The sequence below is a fragment of the Emys orbicularis genome, chromosome 1, assembly GCF_028017835.1.
Source record: "Emys orbicularis isolate rEmyOrb1 chromosome 1, rEmyOrb1.hap1, whole genome shotgun sequence".
NCBI lineage: Eukaryota > Metazoa > Chordata > Testudines > Emydidae > Emys > Emys orbicularis.
The window spans coordinates 267,070,334-267,090,765 of record NC_088683.1 but is presented as its reverse complement, the minus strand read 5'-3'; the positions used below and the strand labels follow the sequence as shown (position 1 = coordinate 267,090,765).

At 39.3% G+C, this 20,432-nt stretch overlaps 1 protein-coding gene across 2 annotated transcripts in view; it reads right to left on the bottom strand.

Annotated features, from left to right (window-relative positions):
• NALCN (sodium leak channel, non-selective) overlaps nucleotides 1-20,432 on the bottom strand; it is a 369,797-nt gene that overhangs the window by 121,703 nt on the left and 227,662 nt on the right. For both annotated transcript variants that reach the window (XM_065410363.1, XM_065410371.1), the window contains 2 exons: nucleotides 13,387-13,554; nucleotides 7,652-7,843 (listed from right to left, as the gene is read on the bottom strand). In XM_065410363.1, coding sequence (XP_065266435.1) covers nucleotides 7,652-7,843; nucleotides 13,387-13,554 — 360 coding nt within the window. The remainder of the gene's footprint in view (nucleotides 1-7,651; nucleotides 7,844-13,386; nucleotides 13,555-20,432) is intronic.

The following is a 20,432-nucleotide window of genomic DNA, read 5'->3' as shown; positions in this document are numbered from 1 at the left end:
GAAAAACCACCAGAAAAGCCCTTCACACTAATGTAATCAACCCATATTCCTGAAGAATGGTGTTTCATAAATGCAAGTTGAAATATTGTGGAATTTTTATGTCCTTGAAGGAGTAGCAAGTTAAAACACAGTGTTATGCTCAAAGCTTGGCAAAAATGCAATTGTGGTGTTGCGGTGTTCCATGTTTGACTCTCAGTGACTTCCATATCAAAATTGCTAAGTTTTTTAAGTAAAATAATTTCTCGAACCGACAGCTCTCCCAACTCAACATGGGTTCGGAGAGTCAGGCTGAGATTTTTCTTCTCTGTACCTCATGACTAGTAATAAAGGTTTCGCAGCTCAAATGTCTTCAAATTATATCCTCAAGCACCTCTACATTCCTACTGCCCTCAGGGAGCTTGTGCAGATTCAGCTGACTGAAATCCTGCTAAATTTCTCATTACTGTTATAGTTCTGCAGTGCTAACTGGAGTAAGAAGTAGTAAACACATATTTGTGTCACTAGAGTAAGCACATATGACTCTGAATAAAACTATTAAACCTATCTGTTAAGTAAGATGGTGCCAGTTTTACAAGGTCACTTTTCAGAGTTGAATCACACACCAAGCAAGCAAACTGAAAGTCCCAACTTCCTATGAGAAGCAAAGCAGGGGAGCACCCGGCATAGATCAGAGCATTCAGATGAGAAAGACACCCACCAACATTGGATGTGTTTAAGTGGCAATAATATCCCCTGTTCCCTTTCCTTTAGCTGGAGAGAGTTTTTAGAAGGAAAAACCCATTTGTCTGACAGTCTTTTAAGATGGTAATAACTGTCCTTTTTGGGAAAAGAAGAATTTAGTTGAGATGGGCTGCAGCTATCATTGTTGCTGTTGTTAAAGTCCGATTTTATTTCCTAAAAGACAAAACAAGATAAGCATACACCAGAGAGGACAGAAAAGAATAGTAAAGATAGAAAATGCAGCTTCTATCTCCGGCTTTAACTCTCACTTGCAAGCACAGGACATGGTTTTATCAGCGAGTCTGAGACCTGGCAAACTTGTACCAGCACTGGGCTGTTTAGGGCATTGCATTTAGCTGCCTCTCTGGTCACAGGCTTACTGTAGTGATAGAGAGTATGCAGTCTTGGCCAGCTAAGCCAGACCTTTATTAGACAGAAGGAAAAAAGAGAGACAGAGAAAAGAGGAAAAAATAAGGTTGGGAAGAAAAAAGGACATGTTGGGGCAGGGGGAGGGAGACAAAGTCTCACATCCCAGATAGTGGTTGGGATTTAGCTGGAGCCAGTGGAGGTGGTGATGACATCGGTTCCCTCTCTCTGGTCTGGTCTGGTAGGACATCTCTCAGGATTAGGACGCAGGTCCAGCATCTGAGGAGATGGTGGGGGTGGAAGCCATGCTGGTGGAGTTTGATCTTTCCCTTTCTCTTGTCTTTGTCAGTCAGCATTGTCGTAGCCTCCATCCATTTGTCTATCTTTTTGGGGGGACCCCAGAAGGGAGTGATGGATGGAACAACCCCCTCCCTCATTATTTTGTCCACCAATTAGGCCTAATTTCCAACATGCTAATTTTGATTTACTGATTTCTGATCCCACACTGTTCTTGTTTATCAGGCATGACCTTAATACAGTCCTTGAATTATATCAGGAGACCTTTTTGTTTGTACTAATTCAGTTTGTCTCTCTTTTGCAACTTTTCCCATCAACATTTATTATTATAGGTTATTGTGACCCTTTATGAGCTTCCACTTACTTTTTACAGCTGAGCTCACACTTAGGACAAATACATAGGCCCAGTTATCAGCTGCAGTATCAAGCTGGTGAACTCCACCCAAGAGGGGCCTTTTATTGACAGGGAGTGGGTGGGTGAACCAGTCAAGCTGTTCAGCCTCCTCTGAGCTAACCAGTGGTATAACAGGGGGAAGGAAGACAATGGCCAAACCTTTGCCCAGTGTCACCTTCCCCCTGCCCACTGCTATCTGGAACTGGGAGGGGCAAGTATCTCTACCACTGCCCCCTGATCTTTTCAGGACCCAGCATGGCTGGGCTTACGGGTGGGTAATGTGGGCAAGTGTCCAGGGTGCTGCCGTGGTCAGGGGGCACCATGGTTAAAAGGGTGCCAGTGCCTGGGCAGGGTCAGAGGCTTGTGCCCACTGGCCAGGCTCCACTCTCAACTTGTGGGTGGTTTGTTGGCCCGAGTGTGTCTCAGATTGGCAGAGGGGGCAGGTGGATTGGGCTGGCTCCCAGCTGGGGGAGGGGCTGAAGTTATGGGGAGTGTTGTTGCAATTTGCAGATGAGGAAGGTCTGCTCCAGGGGTGAGCTGCGGGAGCCCCAGTGGGCCCGGGGCAGTGCACTGCAGGACGGGCTGGGGCTAGGGCTGGCCTTGCCCCCAGGGCTGTGCCATGTGCTGGTTCATGCTGGGAAGGGTGCGAGGAGAGCACCAGGAGGAGAGCTGCTTCTGCCTGGTGTCTCACTGCCTGCACTCACCCTGGGCTGCCTGGTGCTGCCCACCTGCCAGTGTAGCAGTTCAGCAGCCCCAATGGCCTTGGAGCAGGGGAGGACAGGGTGTGCCCAGGTTAGTGGCGAGCGCTCCAGGGGGTACATCGCGGCATCCGAAATTGGGAGATGTTGAGGATCGGAATCAGTGGGGCTCCCTAGGCAGGTCCCTGGCAGTCAGGAAAACACACACAGTGCCGGGTGTGTGCTGTGCTGTGCTTCAGTTTGTGCCTTGCAGCGCTGCCATCCCCCTCAGCGCTTCGTATGGTTGCCAGCCCAGCATTCTCACTGCTGGTGCCAGAAACTCGGGGGATACAGTGAGCCAGCGCTGAGCGTACAGGCTACCTGTGCTGTTTGCAGCAGTCTCTGCTGAGGTGCACAGAGTCCTTACTGTAACTTAAAAGCTTCCCCAGTAAACTCAAGGTGTGTGACTGTACTGTGTATCTGTACTTAAATCCAAGGAAAGAGCACCAAAATACAAGTTTGCCCAGGGTGCCATTTTCCCTAAAGCTGGCCTGGGACCCGGAGGTGGCTATATCCTACTAATCTGATATGCCCACCCCACCCCACTGAAGCAAAAAGTGAGGGATACTACATTAAAGTTATTCTAATTTACTTCTGGCTCACAACCTCTGTGTGTGTGTGACTAATGATTGTTGAACTAGTTTAGCCTTTCTCTATTAATTATATCTGAATTACTTAATATTATATCTCTTTTTTAATGGGAAACTTCCATTTCAATGATTTGCTTCAAAGTGTATAGATATCTTTAATATACGACTGCACACCCCTTTTCCCTGTAAAATCTACATAAATTAATTTTGTAAGTTGAAAAGTACCCTTTCAATGTGATGAAAACTTAGCCTTCCATTTAAAATTGTAATACATAATGTGGTTAGTTCTAATGGTACCCTTTAAATAAATTTAAATCTTTCCTCATATTATTAAAGTTCCCTATATTGCAAAAACATTAGTTTAAAGAAAATAATATGGCAGTGAATAATGATTTTGTGTTTAGTACCCAGCAATCTTTCTTTCAGAAAAAGATATTTTTAGTTGAAAGGTACATTTCCAACCATTTATGTTAAAATGAAATGCAACTATCTAGCTGACAGAACTAACAGCTGTGAAAATGAGACTTAGAGATTTATGCAAATGGAGGACTTCTGAATTAATTCATGTTATGGAAAAGACTGTCAGTTTCTATGAGTCTTTATGCCCCATTACTTAATTAGCTGTTTTGATGATGGTCGTCAAACTGAATTTGTATGAAGTAGAAGATCTGCAAATAGGGCAGATCTATGAAATGTGTGAGTCAAAGTGACAATTCTGATTTTTTTGTCCATCCATTAAATAGATAATGTCCCACAAATGACTATAGATGAAGGGGGAAATGTGTAGTTTTACAAAATCTAGGGTTCACTTACAGAGCACTTGTTCAATAAGTATGCTTATATGTAAAGTATCATGGGCCAAATCCCACTGGCCATACTCATGAGCAGTCCCACTAAAATCTAAAATGAGGAGGATTTAGGACCAATGTTGTGTAAATACTTGCTCTCTCTCCCCTCTTCCTCCCTGCTACATACCCAAGAAGAATACAGTAACGTACTATGATAAGAAAGGTCAGCCTGTATAAACACCTCAATAGGTTTTACATAGTAATGGCTCTAAAGGGTAAAAAATTCATCATGTAACAACTAACACAATTACTTTTTTTATGATTGTGTGGAACTAATGTGTTTCTAGCCGAGCCTCTTTCAGCCTCAGCCCCAGGAGTGAAATCCTGATGATACTAAAGTCAATGGACGTTTTGCCATTGACTTCAATGGGGCCAGGATTTGACCATGGGTTTCTCTGTTATTTTGGACCCATTTTTAAATTGTGATCCTCTTTTCATTCACACTGGAGCAGCTAATGTTTGTCCCCAAGATTCAGTGAAATGCAATCTTCTTTCAGAGGTGTAGGCAACTATGAAACTGGAATGATCCCTTCTATTTTCTGTGTAGTGCACCTTGAAGTTTCTACGCAGTCTTAGCAGAGATGTTCAAAGACACAAATGGAAGTTCGGTACATAACTTATTTATACATTTCAACATCTCTCGCTTTCTGTACCTACAGTTCAGCTGCCCTTTTTTTTCTCCTCAGGGCTCAATACAGGCTGAGAAGACAGAAACAGTGTTTTTTCTTTATTCCTGTCTTAGTTTATTGTTCTCTTAAAGCAAATCAAGATAATTGTGACAGAGTATCTATTTGGATACAGTAACAACACTTCCCAGCAGTGATGTGCTTTTCAGTGCAGTGTCTGGCCTTTCACTTAATTTAGACTTTAAAAATATTGCTCAAATGGAATATTTTGAGCACTGTATAACGTGTAAACGAAGGCAGAATATGGCCAATAATGCTATACAAGACACTGTAGAATACTTTGCTATTTTATTCATTTGGGGAGATGGTTCCTAAAAATACAAAAAAGATGGATCTGTTAAGAGCAGTATAGTAAACATCTGTATTTTCTGCACTTAGTATAGACATAAAGATGAAGTCAGGCCATCTGAGAAGCTGCACTGGTCAAAAGAACACTGAAATTTGTAACCAGAGCAACATTGAGCTTGTGCTTATTGACAGTTCAGACAACCATGTGAAAACATGCAATTTATAGGCATTAGTGAAAGAAGGAGGCCTACTGTTTCCAAAACCCATACTGTGCCTCATTGGAGGATATTTATTGTTAAGGGCAGATTTTATTTTTAGCCTACTGTTTCAGTGTCAGAGGGACTTTAGTGTTCAGGCTCAAAATTTACCCTAAATTGTCATCCTTTTTGTAAGTGTACCAGTCCTCAACATTTCAAGAACTGCAAAAACCCACCATGTCAATTGTGCCTGCCATTTCAGATTCATTCTTGCATCAGAGCAAGCCCCTATCAATCTACAATAACACACTCTGCAAATATGTACCCAACGTACTTGCCCTCTCTGCTAGTAAAGCTATTTTTGCAAGCATGATTTGAAAATAATACATTCCAGAACCTTTAAACAGAATAATTTATAATTTCATGTGCACTTGTATGTATGTTTGCGGCAAGCCTGAATCTGTAGTCATTCAGTTGAAGAATCTTACTGAAGTCAATGAGGTCACTATGTTAACGGTAGTCCCCCAACCTTTGTCAGAGGGAGACACTTTAAAGAGACATTGACAGGTCAAATTTCACCCCAAATTCAATTTTCTTAACAGTAAATTTTAATTCGTTACATCAGAGGTCCCAAAGCAGTAAAACTACACAAGGAAAACACACGTTACCAATTATATTTCCCAAACCCTTATGCTTTAGTGAATTTGTATACAGTACAAAAATAATATTCAGAAAAAGAATAACTGAAGACTATTAAGTCAAACTATCATATGAGATGTATTTTAAAACATTTTAATTTAATTTCCACTGATACACTGCTATTGGTAACCCATCTTATATTCAATTGAGAATTCAAGCAGAAAGACATCAAATTCATATTTTTCTGTCTTTTAGCATCTCAATAATCTATTAACTGGAATAGCCTCTTTTGCTTTGGACTGTATATTTCAGTACCTACACACCTTTGCTAAAAATGAACATGATAATAAAATAAATGTGGGTAACAATGCCCACATTAACGTAAAAGTTTACTAATAGCATGATAGAGCTTGACAATGTTTGTTTAAACTTGATCTTTCACAGATCATTATATCAGTTAAAATCTGCAAGTTGCTGTGAGGATATCTTACCTGGATTATGTAACTATAATTCTCTTAGGGATTTTCACTGACATTTTCATAGTTCAAAAGTTAAACACATGCTAGAAATCAAGTACACAGGAGTTTCAAACTTTCAATTTATTTTCAAAGGTTTTCCTAACACTATACATTGGAGTTGACAGTACAGTATAACTAGTGGCATTATCTCTGCAATTAGACAGAAGCCTGATTTTTGTTTTTATAAACCTGCTTCAGAGCATTCTGTTTTCTCTCCCTTCTCTAATGTTTGAAAAAGAAACCTAATTATATTTGCCATGATCCTACTAACTCTTTTTCTAGCCAGGCTTGCTAGAATTGGAATTGTAGCATAACATTTCTTCCCTTAGGATATCTATTTTTTGTCTCACATTTGATGGCTAACATCCCAGACATGTAATAAAGGAGATCATTCGAAATTGTTGCTTAACTATTTTGTTTGTTAAATGCAGGACTCTTGAGGCTGCCTTATTCATTCCTATTTAATTGTTCCAACCAATGCACTTTCACTAAAACAGATATACTGTGAAACCAATATAGTATGACTGAAAGCAATAAAGCGTCACTGGAACCTATCCATGTACACTCAGTCTAATATATTATTAAAGAAATGGCAGTATTTTCATTCAAAACAGTGTGTTTCACTAACTATATTAGCTCCAATTTCCTCTGAATTTCAGTCTCATTCTGATTTCATGTCATGCCCACAATATCCATTTATTTATGCCCAAAAGGTGGATGCATACTTTGGCAATGCAGACAGGTTTTACAACCTTGTCTAAAATACACATTCTTGTGCATATCAAGAGCAACCATTTTTCATAATACCAAAGGTACATATAGGCTTGAAAGTATTAGCTATTTATTGGTAAATATCAGTAAACGTCGATTTCACTGTATACACATAAACTGGCAAAATACTTCCATTGGTAATCAAATTCTACAGATAGGCAAAGTAAGAAAAATGCTGCTGAAGAACTTACTAGAGTTTGAATTAAAGATATCTACTGTGTATATTTTGACATGTGATGCTGACAATTTGTGTTTTTTAATGGTTATAAAGCTTTAACTTTTTGAGTTTCAACGTCTACCATTATTAAGTAATTATTGCATGTCCCTGCCCCATAATTTCCCACAATTGTGAAAATTTTAAATAGATTAACATTTTAAAAATGCTTAAAAATCAAAATTGATATCTGTTGCTATTATAAACTATTAAAATTGATTTCTGCCAAGCCTAGTTATATATCATGTCCAAGTGGAACATTCCACACTGTATACACTATTCCACACATGCACACTTGCATTTCATGGTGATGAAAACTAGATTAGACAGAAAGATAGACCTATAATAAGATAACTAGTGAAGTAGTCAATCCTTCTTATACTTACCCTTGGAAAAGTTGTAAATCTGTCCAGTTCTTCCACAAAGCAGAACATCTGTAAACTAATTGCTGACATTACAATTAAAAGGCTGGCAGTGAATACAACCAAGCTCCCAAGTTTTTTTCCAGGTCCAAATATCTTATACACAAAATCCTCCAAAGCAGGAGAAATCTTTATAAGTCGAACTACCCTAAGCACCTGCAAAGAGAGAGGAAAAGATAAAATACAATTACAATCATATTAGTTTGTCTGATTATATTATGTATCAATTTTAATAGATTCACAGATTTTAAGGCCAGAGGGGACCTTTATGATCATGTATCTAATCTGACCTGCATAACACAGGCCAAAGAACCTCATCCAACAATTTCTGCATCAAGCCCATAGCTTCTGTTTGAGCCATAACATACCTTTTTAAAAGACAAGCAGTCTTGATTTAAAGATAACAAGTGATGAAGAATCCACTACATCCCTAGATAAATTTTTCCAATGGTTAATTTATGCTCCCTGTTAAAATGTATATCTTATTCCTAGTTTGAAATTAATCTAGGATGATGCAGCATTTTTATTAAAGTTTTCTCCTATTGCTCAGAGCCATGCGTTTGATAAGAAAATTATAATATTTTTAGGTTTTTGCATCCCTTGGTATTTTTCCCTTTCTATATTAATAGCCTTGATCCACAATCTTTTACAATTCCAGTGGATCAATAAAAAAAAAAAATGTGGCTCTTAAGAGCATGTATTTGTAACAGTGAACACTGGGTTATATATTCATGTAGAGAGCATGCACCTGTATCCCCACAGATAGTTTGCCCATACAATGACCTAAGAGGAAGTTAAACCTGAATCTCAATGCAAAGAGCTGCATGAGGTACTATAAAATATAAATCATTAAATGTTTCATTAGCTAACATGCATGATTGTTAATACTGCATTCAATGAGAGACCTTCCGGTGACATAGTTTCTCAACATGGGGAGAATATCACCAGTATGCTGGTGATACACAGCTGTCTCATTATAATTATTATTATTATTGCTACCATATAGAATCCTAGTAATAGACCAGCACACCATTGTACTAGGTGCAGTACAAACACACAACAAGAAGAGAGTCCCTGCCCCAAACAGCTTACAATCTAAACAAATACATGTCTCTCATGCCCCATGGACCCTATACATTCTGCACATCTCCGTCATGGAGATGACACTACCAGCCGGATGTATCACAGCTGCTTTGTCCCTAGTGTGGGGTAAATAGAAGTCTTGCTTCTGGACACAAGCTGATGTTATGAGGAAGTTCTCTCTTCTTTTAGTGAGCTAGGTTAAGAATCCTGGAGTGACTGTATCATTTCCATGGTAAACCATGTGTTGTTTGCATGAGGGTCTAATGTGTTTTTTCTGTTGTGTAATTTGCATAGGCTACTGCTACCCACTTATTTATTTTGTAACAGGAACACATGCTCCCATGACGGATGCTTTATTACTGCTGCTTAGGAGGGCTTCTCTATAGCTTGCAACTTGTTCAGAATTCAGCACCACATTTGCTCACTGATTTAGGATGCTGTGATCATATTAGGAACAACCTGTGTACTTTATATTGGCTGCCCAGAAAGTGGTAGATTGAATTTGGCTCGGAACTGTTGATTTTTTAAATATAGAATTCTCTCTTGAAGCGTGGCTGAGTAAAAATGATACCTTTACTCAACAGATCTACTCCTGGTGTGAAATCCTAGCCCCACTGAAGTCAATGTGAATGTTGATATTGACTTCAATGGGGCCAGGATTGAACCACTGGTCTGTATTCTGAGTCATGTTTTATATTTAATTGTCTTACCTAGCTTTCTTTTTTCTCCACCTAGAGAGCTCTAACTGACCTTTAAGTAGCACATTAATCTTTATTGGTGCTATTTTGCTATTTCATTTGTTTTCATTAGGAGACAAATTAAATCTAGCAAAGTTTTACTGTAATGACATTTTTGTTTTCCATGCTACAGGCTAATACATACAAATTTTCTTTTTTAAGATTTTTACATAGACAGTGTGTACTTTTGGGGGTAAAATATATAAAGATTTTGTACAGCAATTCAAAATGAAAATTAAAAAAGAACCCATAAGTTTTGTTACATAAAATTTCTAAGACTGTCTCTCTCAAGATGTAGTTATGTTTACCTCAGAAGGTGATTCTATAATATTTTTCCCCAATAAAAAACACCACCTTCTGCCTTCAAAACACAATACATTCCATTCCATTCCAAAAAAACCCTTTATAGGACTTTGCTGTAATACATAAAACATGGGAGTCTTTCCATTGACTACGAAGGCCTTTTGGATCAGGATTGCAGAAAATTTGCTTTACTGTAAATTATGCTAATTTTCTGTCACAGAGTGGTTTGCATGTTGCTGTGAACAAGAATTAATATTGACGTGCACAGGGAGGTGGTTGGGAAGGTGAGTAATGCCTAGTGTGGTGAAGAGTAACTGATGTGTTGACAAGAGGTTATCTGTGAAGGCAAATAAATAATGTAGACTATGATAGACGTTAGGGAAGACTAGGAAGGTGGAAAAAAGTTCTGTTTGATAAACCAGAGGGTATTCAACAAGGAACTCTTTTTAGCTACATTTTTTTGCTTGACTGGGAACACAGCAACTCTGTCACCATTAATATTAAAATATCTGAAGATCTGCCTAACCTCCAGAAGTATCCCTGTGAACATTACTTTTTGACCTTAATCGAATTGGAGATATGTTACATAGCTTGCTAGAAATCTGCTTGCCTCGGAACATGGTGTATACATGCCTGCACACTGACAAAGGTATTTTCCAACCTCCGTGTCATTTGCCTGCAAGGGGATTTGGATTGTGGAATGTGACCCAGATCTTTCAGTGTAGCAGGTGCTTCTGCTTATAAAACGTATGTCTTTTCAGATAGATATTTCAATGAAAACTACATCCTAAAAAAATTCTGTGCTGAAAGAGTAAGTGCCCCAGTGAAGTCAATGAGAATTTTGCCAGTGACTTCAACAGGGCCAGGATTTCACCTGTAGTGTTTTAAGGTAAACACAACAACAACAAAACACTGTCCCAACCACTTAACATTATTTTTAATAAATAAAAATACTATTTTAAGTTTGGTTTCAACATTGTTTTAATCTCTGTAATTTAGAAGTCAGAAATTAATATCAATACCTGAATATACTTTTAGTGCTGCTCACTTCTGTTTCACTAGAATTATGCTGATAGTTAGAGCCCTGTGAAATCTTTTTATAATTTTTCATTTTATTTCTCAGAATTTGTTGTTAATTCATTTTCTCGGGTCCTGTCCCCAGGGCGGTAAAAGGCCCTGGGCGTGGAGGGGGTGGTTGTAGGTTGTAGAGTGAGCCTGCATTCACCATGCAGCAGGGGCTCCTGACCCATGAGGCTCAGCCCACCTCCCAGCTCCAGGCATTGCGGCCTGGTGCATGGGGTTGCAATGCCGTTCACTTTTGGCCCACCACCCCACCGGTCATGCTGGCAGAGGAGTGGCCGGGCCAATCCTAAGTGGTGTTGTGATCCGGTCTGGCGGGTTAAAATGCCTACACTGGGGAGTTTTTCATTTTATGTCATTTTAATCATTGTTTTTCATTTTATTTCATGTTATTTTGCATTTGCAAGAAATACGGGGCTGACTCACTCTATGTGTCACCATGAACTATTTTCTTTTAAATATAGAAGCCATGCAAATTACACATGTTAATCCTTTGTGAAAGATTGGTCACAAAGTCAAGGCGGGGAGAGATTTTTCAGAAACACTCAGCACCAGCCCACCTCTGCTCTCACTGAAGTCTGTATTAAAACTCCCATATTGCAATGGGGATATAATTAGGCCAACAGTGAGTGCTTTTAGATAATCCCACCGCAAATGTATAAATATATGAAAAAAGATCTCTAGACAGATATTATCTGAGCAAGAAAAAGAAGGAAGGACCAGATACAGACATGAATTTCCTCCTTCTATTCTATAGAGTTAGTGATGACCACATTTATTTTGTCCAATGTGTAAAATTTATATTTTAATATTCAAACTTCCTGGAAAGAGACCATAAATTGTAAGTGGATTCTGATTAAATAAATATTCCACCAGTGAGTTAATGTGTTTGCTACTTGTAATATTTGAGATTTCCAACTTACTGTTGTCTGATTGTTTATTTTACATTTGTGCAATAGAAGTACAGTGGTTTAGTTTAAGGTATTCGTTTTTGTATGTTTGAGAATTACATCATGCCACTTGAGTGGCATTGTTCTGAGTATTCTCATAGCATGTAATCTCAGCAAGATCTAAAATGCCACAATCTAAAAATATTCAATTCCTATGGGGCTGTGTGCCAGGGTCAGAGATTTTGTAGTCTTGCAGATTTTCCTGACCAATTTTGTAGAATCGTATAAAGAGAATGCGAATAGGCTTTGTGCAATTTTTCACAAACTGTCAAAGTTCATTACTACACTTCAGCAGACCGCACTGTGTCATCATAGTTTATAATGCTTTTCTGTAAGATTTAGCTATGTCATTTATTATTTACCCTTTTTCATTATTAATTACTAATCTCTTGCTTTAACTCATTTTTAAATAATAGATGGATATGAATCTGTTCTAAATTTTTAAACTTATAAATGCAACATATATCACTGAAACTACTGTGAAGGTATTTTGGTCTCTCTAAACATCACTGTTTTACTTGCTATTATTTGAACTACAATTCCCAGAATCCTCTTATACCTAAAATGTCTGACCAGTCTATAAAGCTGTGTCCCATAGTTCTCATGTAAGGTTGTGATTTTCCAATGTCAAAATAATCGTTTTAGCCTTTTTAAAGAAAGGATTACTAGACTCAGTAACTGACACCTTACACTTGAGATTACACTATAATATAGTGAACCTATGGGTCTTTTCCCACAACTAGACTGACCCTACAGAACATATTCATTCAAGAAGGAGGGACAGAGAATTAGTTGGTCTGGCGACTAGGCTGACAGAGGACAAATGTGAGCTCATTTACAACCTGAAAATGGGTCAACCCCAAGGAATCGTTCTCTCTTTGTGTTCCACCAGGGACTTCCACCAGGAATGGGCAGGACAGCCCCAATAAATAGATTAGAAATAACTTGGTGATTGCAAAATGCCAGGATCCAGGATGGAGCTGCGGAAATGGCTTTAGAAGACCCAGAAGGTACTGAGGTAAAGAATCTCCTAGTTAGGGAAGTTAGGTGGGAAGGTGACAGCTGGTAGAGTAGTGTCTGTGGAATCTAAAGCAAGTTTATAGGGAACTGAGAGCCAGTAACAAGCAAGCCACTTGTGGACATTAAGCAGGAGCCTTTAAGATGCAGTGGGTGGAGATGCAGTAAGAAGTGGTGTGTATGCAAAGCTGAATGGAGAATTGTGGCTAAATTAGACCAAAGCCAGGGTGAAGCAGTGTAGCAGAAGTTGGAAATGAGAGCTGCAAAGAAGGAGGATTGGGGGCTGATGTGCTTACTCAGATAGAGGCCTACTCTTATAAGGTCTCCCTAGATCCACAGATTTAAAAAGAGACATTTGTTTGAATTATTATTATTTTAAAGACTTATTCAAAGTGACGCAGCAATATGAGAACTCTGGAAGAATCAAAGGAAAGCACAGATGGGAATACGTATTACTATTCGTGGATAACATTTTTAGTGTGCCTGAACAAGGTATTTGAACAGAAATCTTAAAATTAGTTGACTGTACCTGAAAATATGTAAACTGGGAATGGTAGAGGTCTGGATAAATATGAAGAGTAGTACCAATTACAAGCAGCAGTTCAAATTTGTGAAGAGATGAGCTGATATATCCAGTAAAGCCCAAGCACCAGATCTTCAGAAGAGCTTCTAAGTCAAAGAGAACTGTAAAAGCAACCTAGGAGAATACATAAGAGGAAAAACAAATGTTTCAATTGCTGATTCAAATCATGGCTTTCTATGTCGGAGTTCATACCTTGCCAAGATTTGAAATGATGTCTACTTGAGGATCTATATACTAAAGGAAATAGCCGGAATAACATTTAGCAAAAAATTCTGATGATATGTGCTGACTAGCCAAGCAAAGGAATAATGGCCTAGATTCATCAAAATGGATGACAGGTGTTTCTCATTTTTCTAATTTTTATGAACAAATGGCACTTATTTGTAAATTCTCAAACGTTGACTATAAACAGAGCATTCAAATGAAAATGATAGAAATCCTGTTTGTATAACGTATAGCGTACTTTCACAGAGATGATAGAGCAAGTTGATATTTCTAAAGTGTTAATTTTCTATAAATAGAGATACTCACAAATTATCACTAAAACTATTTGTTACAATTAAAAAAACAGATTAATAATAAAAAATATTCAAATTTGAAAAACCATACACATATATTTCCTTTCATTCATTGGGTCTAATGTTCTCCCAAGCTTGGCAAATTCTCAGTTGGCCTGAGCTGGTTGCAACTGGATCCCACTCAGGTTAGCTTGATGGTTCTAAGCTATTTGAGATTGTTTGTTGAACCTACAAACTTATTAATATCAGCTCTTGTGGATGATCCTGTGCCTGGCCAACAAAGTTAAGTTTGAATTGCAGCTTATATCACAACCCCTTATTTTTACTTGCTCATAGGTCTCAAATATATTCGCAATATGAAATTCATCATTTTTGGAGAGTATCAGACCAATCCATTTAACCAATTTTGAGTGCTCTGTGTGTGTCTCCCAAGAGAGAGAATTGGCCAGTACAATATGATTAGATATTTTGCACAATGCATAACAATGGTTGAACCAATTTTAAATATAACATAGATTGGACAGATCTAAGGAGCAAGCAAAGGTTGAAAGAGAACTGACTCAACAGTTATTGTTTTTTTATGAACATTTAATTTTTTCCCCACACATGCACAGAAATAAACCAACAGAAATGGGTAAGGAAAGATGGGATGAGGGTACGATTGCCAATTTTGGTTGGACATATTCCTCGAGGTTTCATCACATGATAATCTTTAATTAAAGATTAATCTTTAATTCCTGGAGACTCCAGAACAATCCTGGACGATTGGCAACTCTAGATGAGGGTTAAAACAAATAAAACAAGGGAGTAATAAATCTGGTAAATTCTGCCATTTTTAAATGGTGATATATGTAGGCAAGAAGTGTTCATAGGGGAAAGGGTGTGAGGTAGGAAGTGACAGGGGAAGACTTGTAGGCAGGGGCAGAAATGTGCAGTTCTTAAAGGCCTTTTCTGAAATATTTACACAGTAAACAACATAGAGTTCACATTGAAGACAAGAACCAGTTCATCCTAGATTTACACCTTTAGCTCTGGGAGACTGAAATTTTTAACCCTGACATTTAGACAACTTAGCTATCTGCTCTAGCTGAGGCTAACCCCCTCCGCCTCTCCCCTTCCATTACTACGATGTATACATTTTCTCTCATTTTATTTGCAGACTTGCCACAGAAAATGCCTCTGGCTAAACACCCTCCATCCCCAGTTCCTCCCATGCCTTCTTAATTTATCAATGTATCTCCCCGGAGACTTCTCCCAATAGGCAGTAGAGGCAGGACAGAGAAAGGGATATCTGTCCTCCCCTCAGCAGTTCTCTAGGCTGCAGGGGCATGACAAGTTGTGTAGTGGTAAGAAAAGAAATGGGTAAACTAACCTAACCTCTATATTCCCCAAATGAGAAGTGGGTAAACTCCACTGACCCTTGACTACACTAGACATTGAATTAACAGGTAATACTTATACAGAACTACTATTTTCAAACATTAACAAATTAATGTTCAGAGGGTTCTCTGAGGTCAAATATTATTCATCTTCTTTTTACAAATGGGAAAAGTCAGACACAGAGAGGTTAATTGTCTGTGGGCTCTAAAGGCCATTGGATTTGGAAAGACCCAAGAAATCCAGAGCCTTGGATTTTAATCCTGATTCTGACCCTATCTGTGAGACTTTGCTAAAGTAGTGAATTTCTTCTGATTCAGACTCTCTTTCCATAAAATAGATATGATTATATTTACCAACAGAGAGGGGTTTGTCAGCTACCTAAATAATGTTTGTAATGTGCAATATATTTTATGAACTGTAAAAATCACTGGCAGAGGAGGAAATATAACTCAAAGGTTTGGGCTACCAGCCTTATGTTCAGTCTTCTAGTCAACATATATGGCTTGTTGGTGAGCAGTATCACCAGCAATATTTGCAACAGTTTTCCTAAAGTGTATGAAATATTTATCAAACTTTAAAGTTCTTTGCATGATTAAATCAAACTAAGATGTCTTGCAGCACCCCAGTGTTCTAAACCTTTTGTTTAGGCTGAGCAATAAAACCCAACTGAACACCCTACTGTGCAAGCACACAGACACCTGCACACACCTCTCAGTCTTCATATCTTCAAAGATAATGACTAATTTTCCCTGACTTGTTCCTTTGTAGATATCATTGAGATCTACAAAACAAGTCAAGTCTGAAAAAAATGGTTTCAAATACAGCATGAACAAAACCTCTGTTTGAAACACACTGGGAAAGTATTTTAATCCGGATTAAAGAAAAAAAGGCCTTTGAGCAAAGAAGAGTCATACAAAATTTCAGCCCCAAAGGATTTGTGTGTGTGTGTGTGTGCACTCCAGTTATGGAATAAGGAAAGGTTTGGAATTCAACCTTACAGCAGTGGAGAAGCAACTCTAACATTCACACAATTCAGAATATATAGGTGTTGCATTAGGGACAAGATTAGCAAATATGATGTTAAATATATTTAAATTTATTCTAAAAATGTGTAGGCAGGATGATTTGCATTTTATATCCTTGTCAGAGGACCTCAAACCACTAACACTTAAAAATTTATTAGATGGTTTGCATAGCATTTGGTTACATTTATACACCTGCCTTCCCACTGATAGAGCTGGGCATTTTTCCTTCATTGTAATTAATTACATGAGAAGATTCAGGAGTCAAATATACAACATCTGACTTGAATGTTTTGTTAGGTATGCAATGCAATAACGTAGGTTTGTATACAAATTTATGCTCATATCTACTCCTTCTGCTGCTGCAGAGAGGGGAAGAGGGTGAATCCATGGAAAAAAACATGGGGTGCCAGGCAGGGGCAGGCAACTGGTTAAACGAGTTGCTACCATCTGCTGTGCTGCCACATTTCCCTCTGTCAGAACATCTATGCATCCTTATGAGCCATCAGAAAAAGTCTGTGAGGCTCAGTTAGGAAAGAAGCCAAAGAGGAGCCATATGAGATGGCATGCTTCCCTGTAGGTTGCAGGGTGCTAATGCTGCTTCACACAGAGCACAGCTAGGGCCAATACCCAACACTACCACCTAAGCTGGTTCTACTGTGCTGCCTTGGCTTGGTTGAGGGGAGTGTACAGCTACAGGTGAACTTAGAGGAGAGTCTTTCTGAGTTGGATCAATGAGGTTAGGATCCCAGATCTCTGACCCTTCCCTCCCTTTTCAGGTTCCATATTCTGTTTAATCTTCACTTCGGGAAGCGGGACAGGGACTTTCTCAGAACAGTATTGATACAAGGACATAGATTCATTGCAAAGGACACTGCCATGTGAGATGGTAGCAGAAAAAAACAGTTTAACTCTGTTCATGCCTCTAGAGTGTAGGCCACTGCTTTTCAGGATTCTTAATGCTCTTCACTAAGACTTCAATCCTGCAACCTATCATAATGGAGAGGACTTCTTTTCTGTCTGTCTTGGGTTTTTCTACGGGACAACCCCCTACTGTCTAACCCAGGGATTGGCGACCTTTGGCACGCGGCTTGCCAGGGTAAGCCCCCTGGCAGGCCGGGCTGGTTTGTTTACTTGCCGTGTCTGCAGGTTCGGCCGATCGCGGCTCCCACTGGCTGCGGTTCGCTGTCCCAGGCCAATGGGGGCTGTGGGAAGCGGCGCAGGCTGAGGGATGTGCTGGCCACGGCTTCTCGCAGCCCCCATTGGCCTGGAGTGGCGAACCGTGGCCAGTGGGTGCCGTGATTGGCCGAACCTTCGCACGCGGCAGGTAAACAAACCGGCCCGGCCTGCCAGGCTGCTTACCCTGGCGAGCCGTGTGCCAAAGGTTGCCGATCCCTGGTCTAAGATAATACCAATGAACACATATAATTAGATCTTTATGGTGGTGTCCACCATGGAGTTGCTCTTCACACTTCCCAGGTGCTAGGAAGCTATACTTAGTTGGGTTTTTTGTTTGTTTGTTTCTTTTCTCTCTCACAAGACTGCTTTTGCTGATTCTATAAGGTCAATATATTCAAATTTAAATAACTTTCTGATTATCTCAATTTGACCATGAATGTTATTTATTTTGGTACAATGGGCTGATAAATACATTTGTAATGTACCTTAAGCTTTGCAAATAGTTGGGTGTATTGAAATATGTAATAAGTGGAATCTGGGTTTAGAATTTACATCCTTTCCCTCCTCCCCCGCACTGCTTTAACCCTTAAGAGCCTCCCTCTTTCTAGAGCTGTCTGTCCTCTAGTTCCCATAAAGGAAGCAGGCTTCCTTCTTGTAGCTGAGCATATAAAATACTCCAGGCTAGGCTTGCCTGCTGAATTTAACTAGAGAGATTATTCCGAAATTGAACTTCTATTATCTTAGGGATTTTAATGAACGTGAAAGACTTTCCACTTATCTACAACTTCCTGTTACTATTGCTGGGCATTGGTGAACCTGAAGTCCCAAGTGGACTTTGCCGAGTCCTGTCAAAACCTGTGAGAGCTGCTGCCTAGTCAGATACACAAAAGGAAAGAGAGAGAGAGAGCTAGAGAAGAAAGATGAAAAGGGCTTGACTGACAACTGGAGATGCAGCTCATTTATCTTGTTTGTTTCTTCTGAGTTTTTTGGATGTGTTTGAGTGATTATCTCATTGTCCCTATGACGGGGTCTATAAGGCCTTGTCTGCCTGCTGCTGGAGACATTGCAGAGAAGGGCAGCCCTATTGACTCTGGCCACAAGGCCATCATGCAGCCCTGCAAGGAAGCGCTACCTTTTTGACTCCGGCCATTAGGCCATACTGCCCTGAGGCTTAGGGTGGTCATTTGAACTCAGCTGTGGGGCTGTAGTGCCCTTCCCCCATCCCCTAAGTTTGATAGGTGTACCAGCCCCGCGACAGATACCTACATCCCAGATTTTATGGAGAACCTTTTTAGCACTGAATAATGAAAAAGTAAATATAACATGCAAAGAGTGCCCTGCACAGAAATACACTTGCAGTATGACCATAGAAGACATTATTATTTGTATCACAGTAGTGCTTGGAGGACCTTACCAAGATCAGGGTACCACTCTGCTAGGCATTGTACTGAAAATTAGAGACAGTCCCTCCCCTCAGCAAAGCTTACAATCTGAGGCTCTGATCCTGTGTTAATTGCAGGATCAGGGCCTAAATAGACAAAGAAAGTATTATTATCCCCATTTACAGACCTTGACCAAGGTCACACCAAAATCTGTAGTAGAACTAGGAAGCAAACCTAAATCTCCTTAGTCCCAGTCCAGTGCTTTAATCACAAGACCATTCTCCCTCATATGCATATGTTTTTTTTTCATATGTGGATATATACAGAGAAAATTTTCATTACTAGGACAATTAACTAAACCTGCACCAATTCCAATGCTGTACATTCTAGTAAAAATACCATTTTTATTCAAAAGCTTGTTTAAAATGCCTGAAGTGAACGGACTTGACAGCTTCCTTTTAAGACCATTGTTTAAAAATATGAAAATGTCAAGTCGTATCAGTTATGTTATTGACTCTGACCTCTGGATTCTATTTATTGTGTGCTGAACTACAGCACAGTCTTGAAACGTGCTGCGATTGGGATTTTTGGTACATTTATCACTGATTAGTCTGAAATATATTGCTCTGCTATGGGAAGAGGATTCATTTAGGAGGAAAAATTTTTATCAGCTATAATAATGATGGAAAGCTAACTTTATTCCACATTTCTTAAAACAATATTGTAAATATAAAACCTTTGCAAATTCAAACTCCTCCCACCCCCCATTTTTAGTAGGTTTATTATGGAAATCATTGAAACCTTGTTAAATAAAATATCATCCTTACAATTTCAATTTAACTGAATAGATAAACACACTTTGGCACAGAGACTATCCTAGAGAACGGATCTTGCTGAGGAGTTAAATGGGTCAATTTAATGGCATTTATATATGAAATATAGGGCCATATTGTAACTTCTCCAGTGGCTGTGGGCTCCAGACACAGTAAATATGGCCTCCAATGTAGGGGAACCCAGGGTTGTCCAATGAAAGGAACATCCAACTCTAGAGAGAGGCTGCTCCTTAATTACTTGCTCCATTATTTTCCCTGGCACAGAAGTTGAACTAACTGGTCTGTAGTTTCCTGGGTTGTTTTTATTTCCTTTTTAATAGATGGGCACTATATTTGCCCTTTTCCAGTCTTCTGGAATCTCTCCCGTCTCCCATGATTTTCCAAAGATAATAGCTAGAGGCTCAGATACCTCCTCTATTAGCTCCTTGAGTATTCTAGGATGCATTTCATCAGGCCCTGGTGACTTGCAGGCATCTAACGTTTCTAAGTGATTTTTAACTTGTTCTTTTTTTATTTTATCTGCTAAACCTACCCCCTTCCCATTAGCATTCACTATGTTAGGCATTCCTTCAGACTTCTCGGTGAAGACCGAAACAAAGAAGTCATTAAGCATCTCTGCCATTTCCAAGTTTCCTGTTACTGTTTCTCCCTCCTCACTGAGCAGTGGGCCTACCCTGT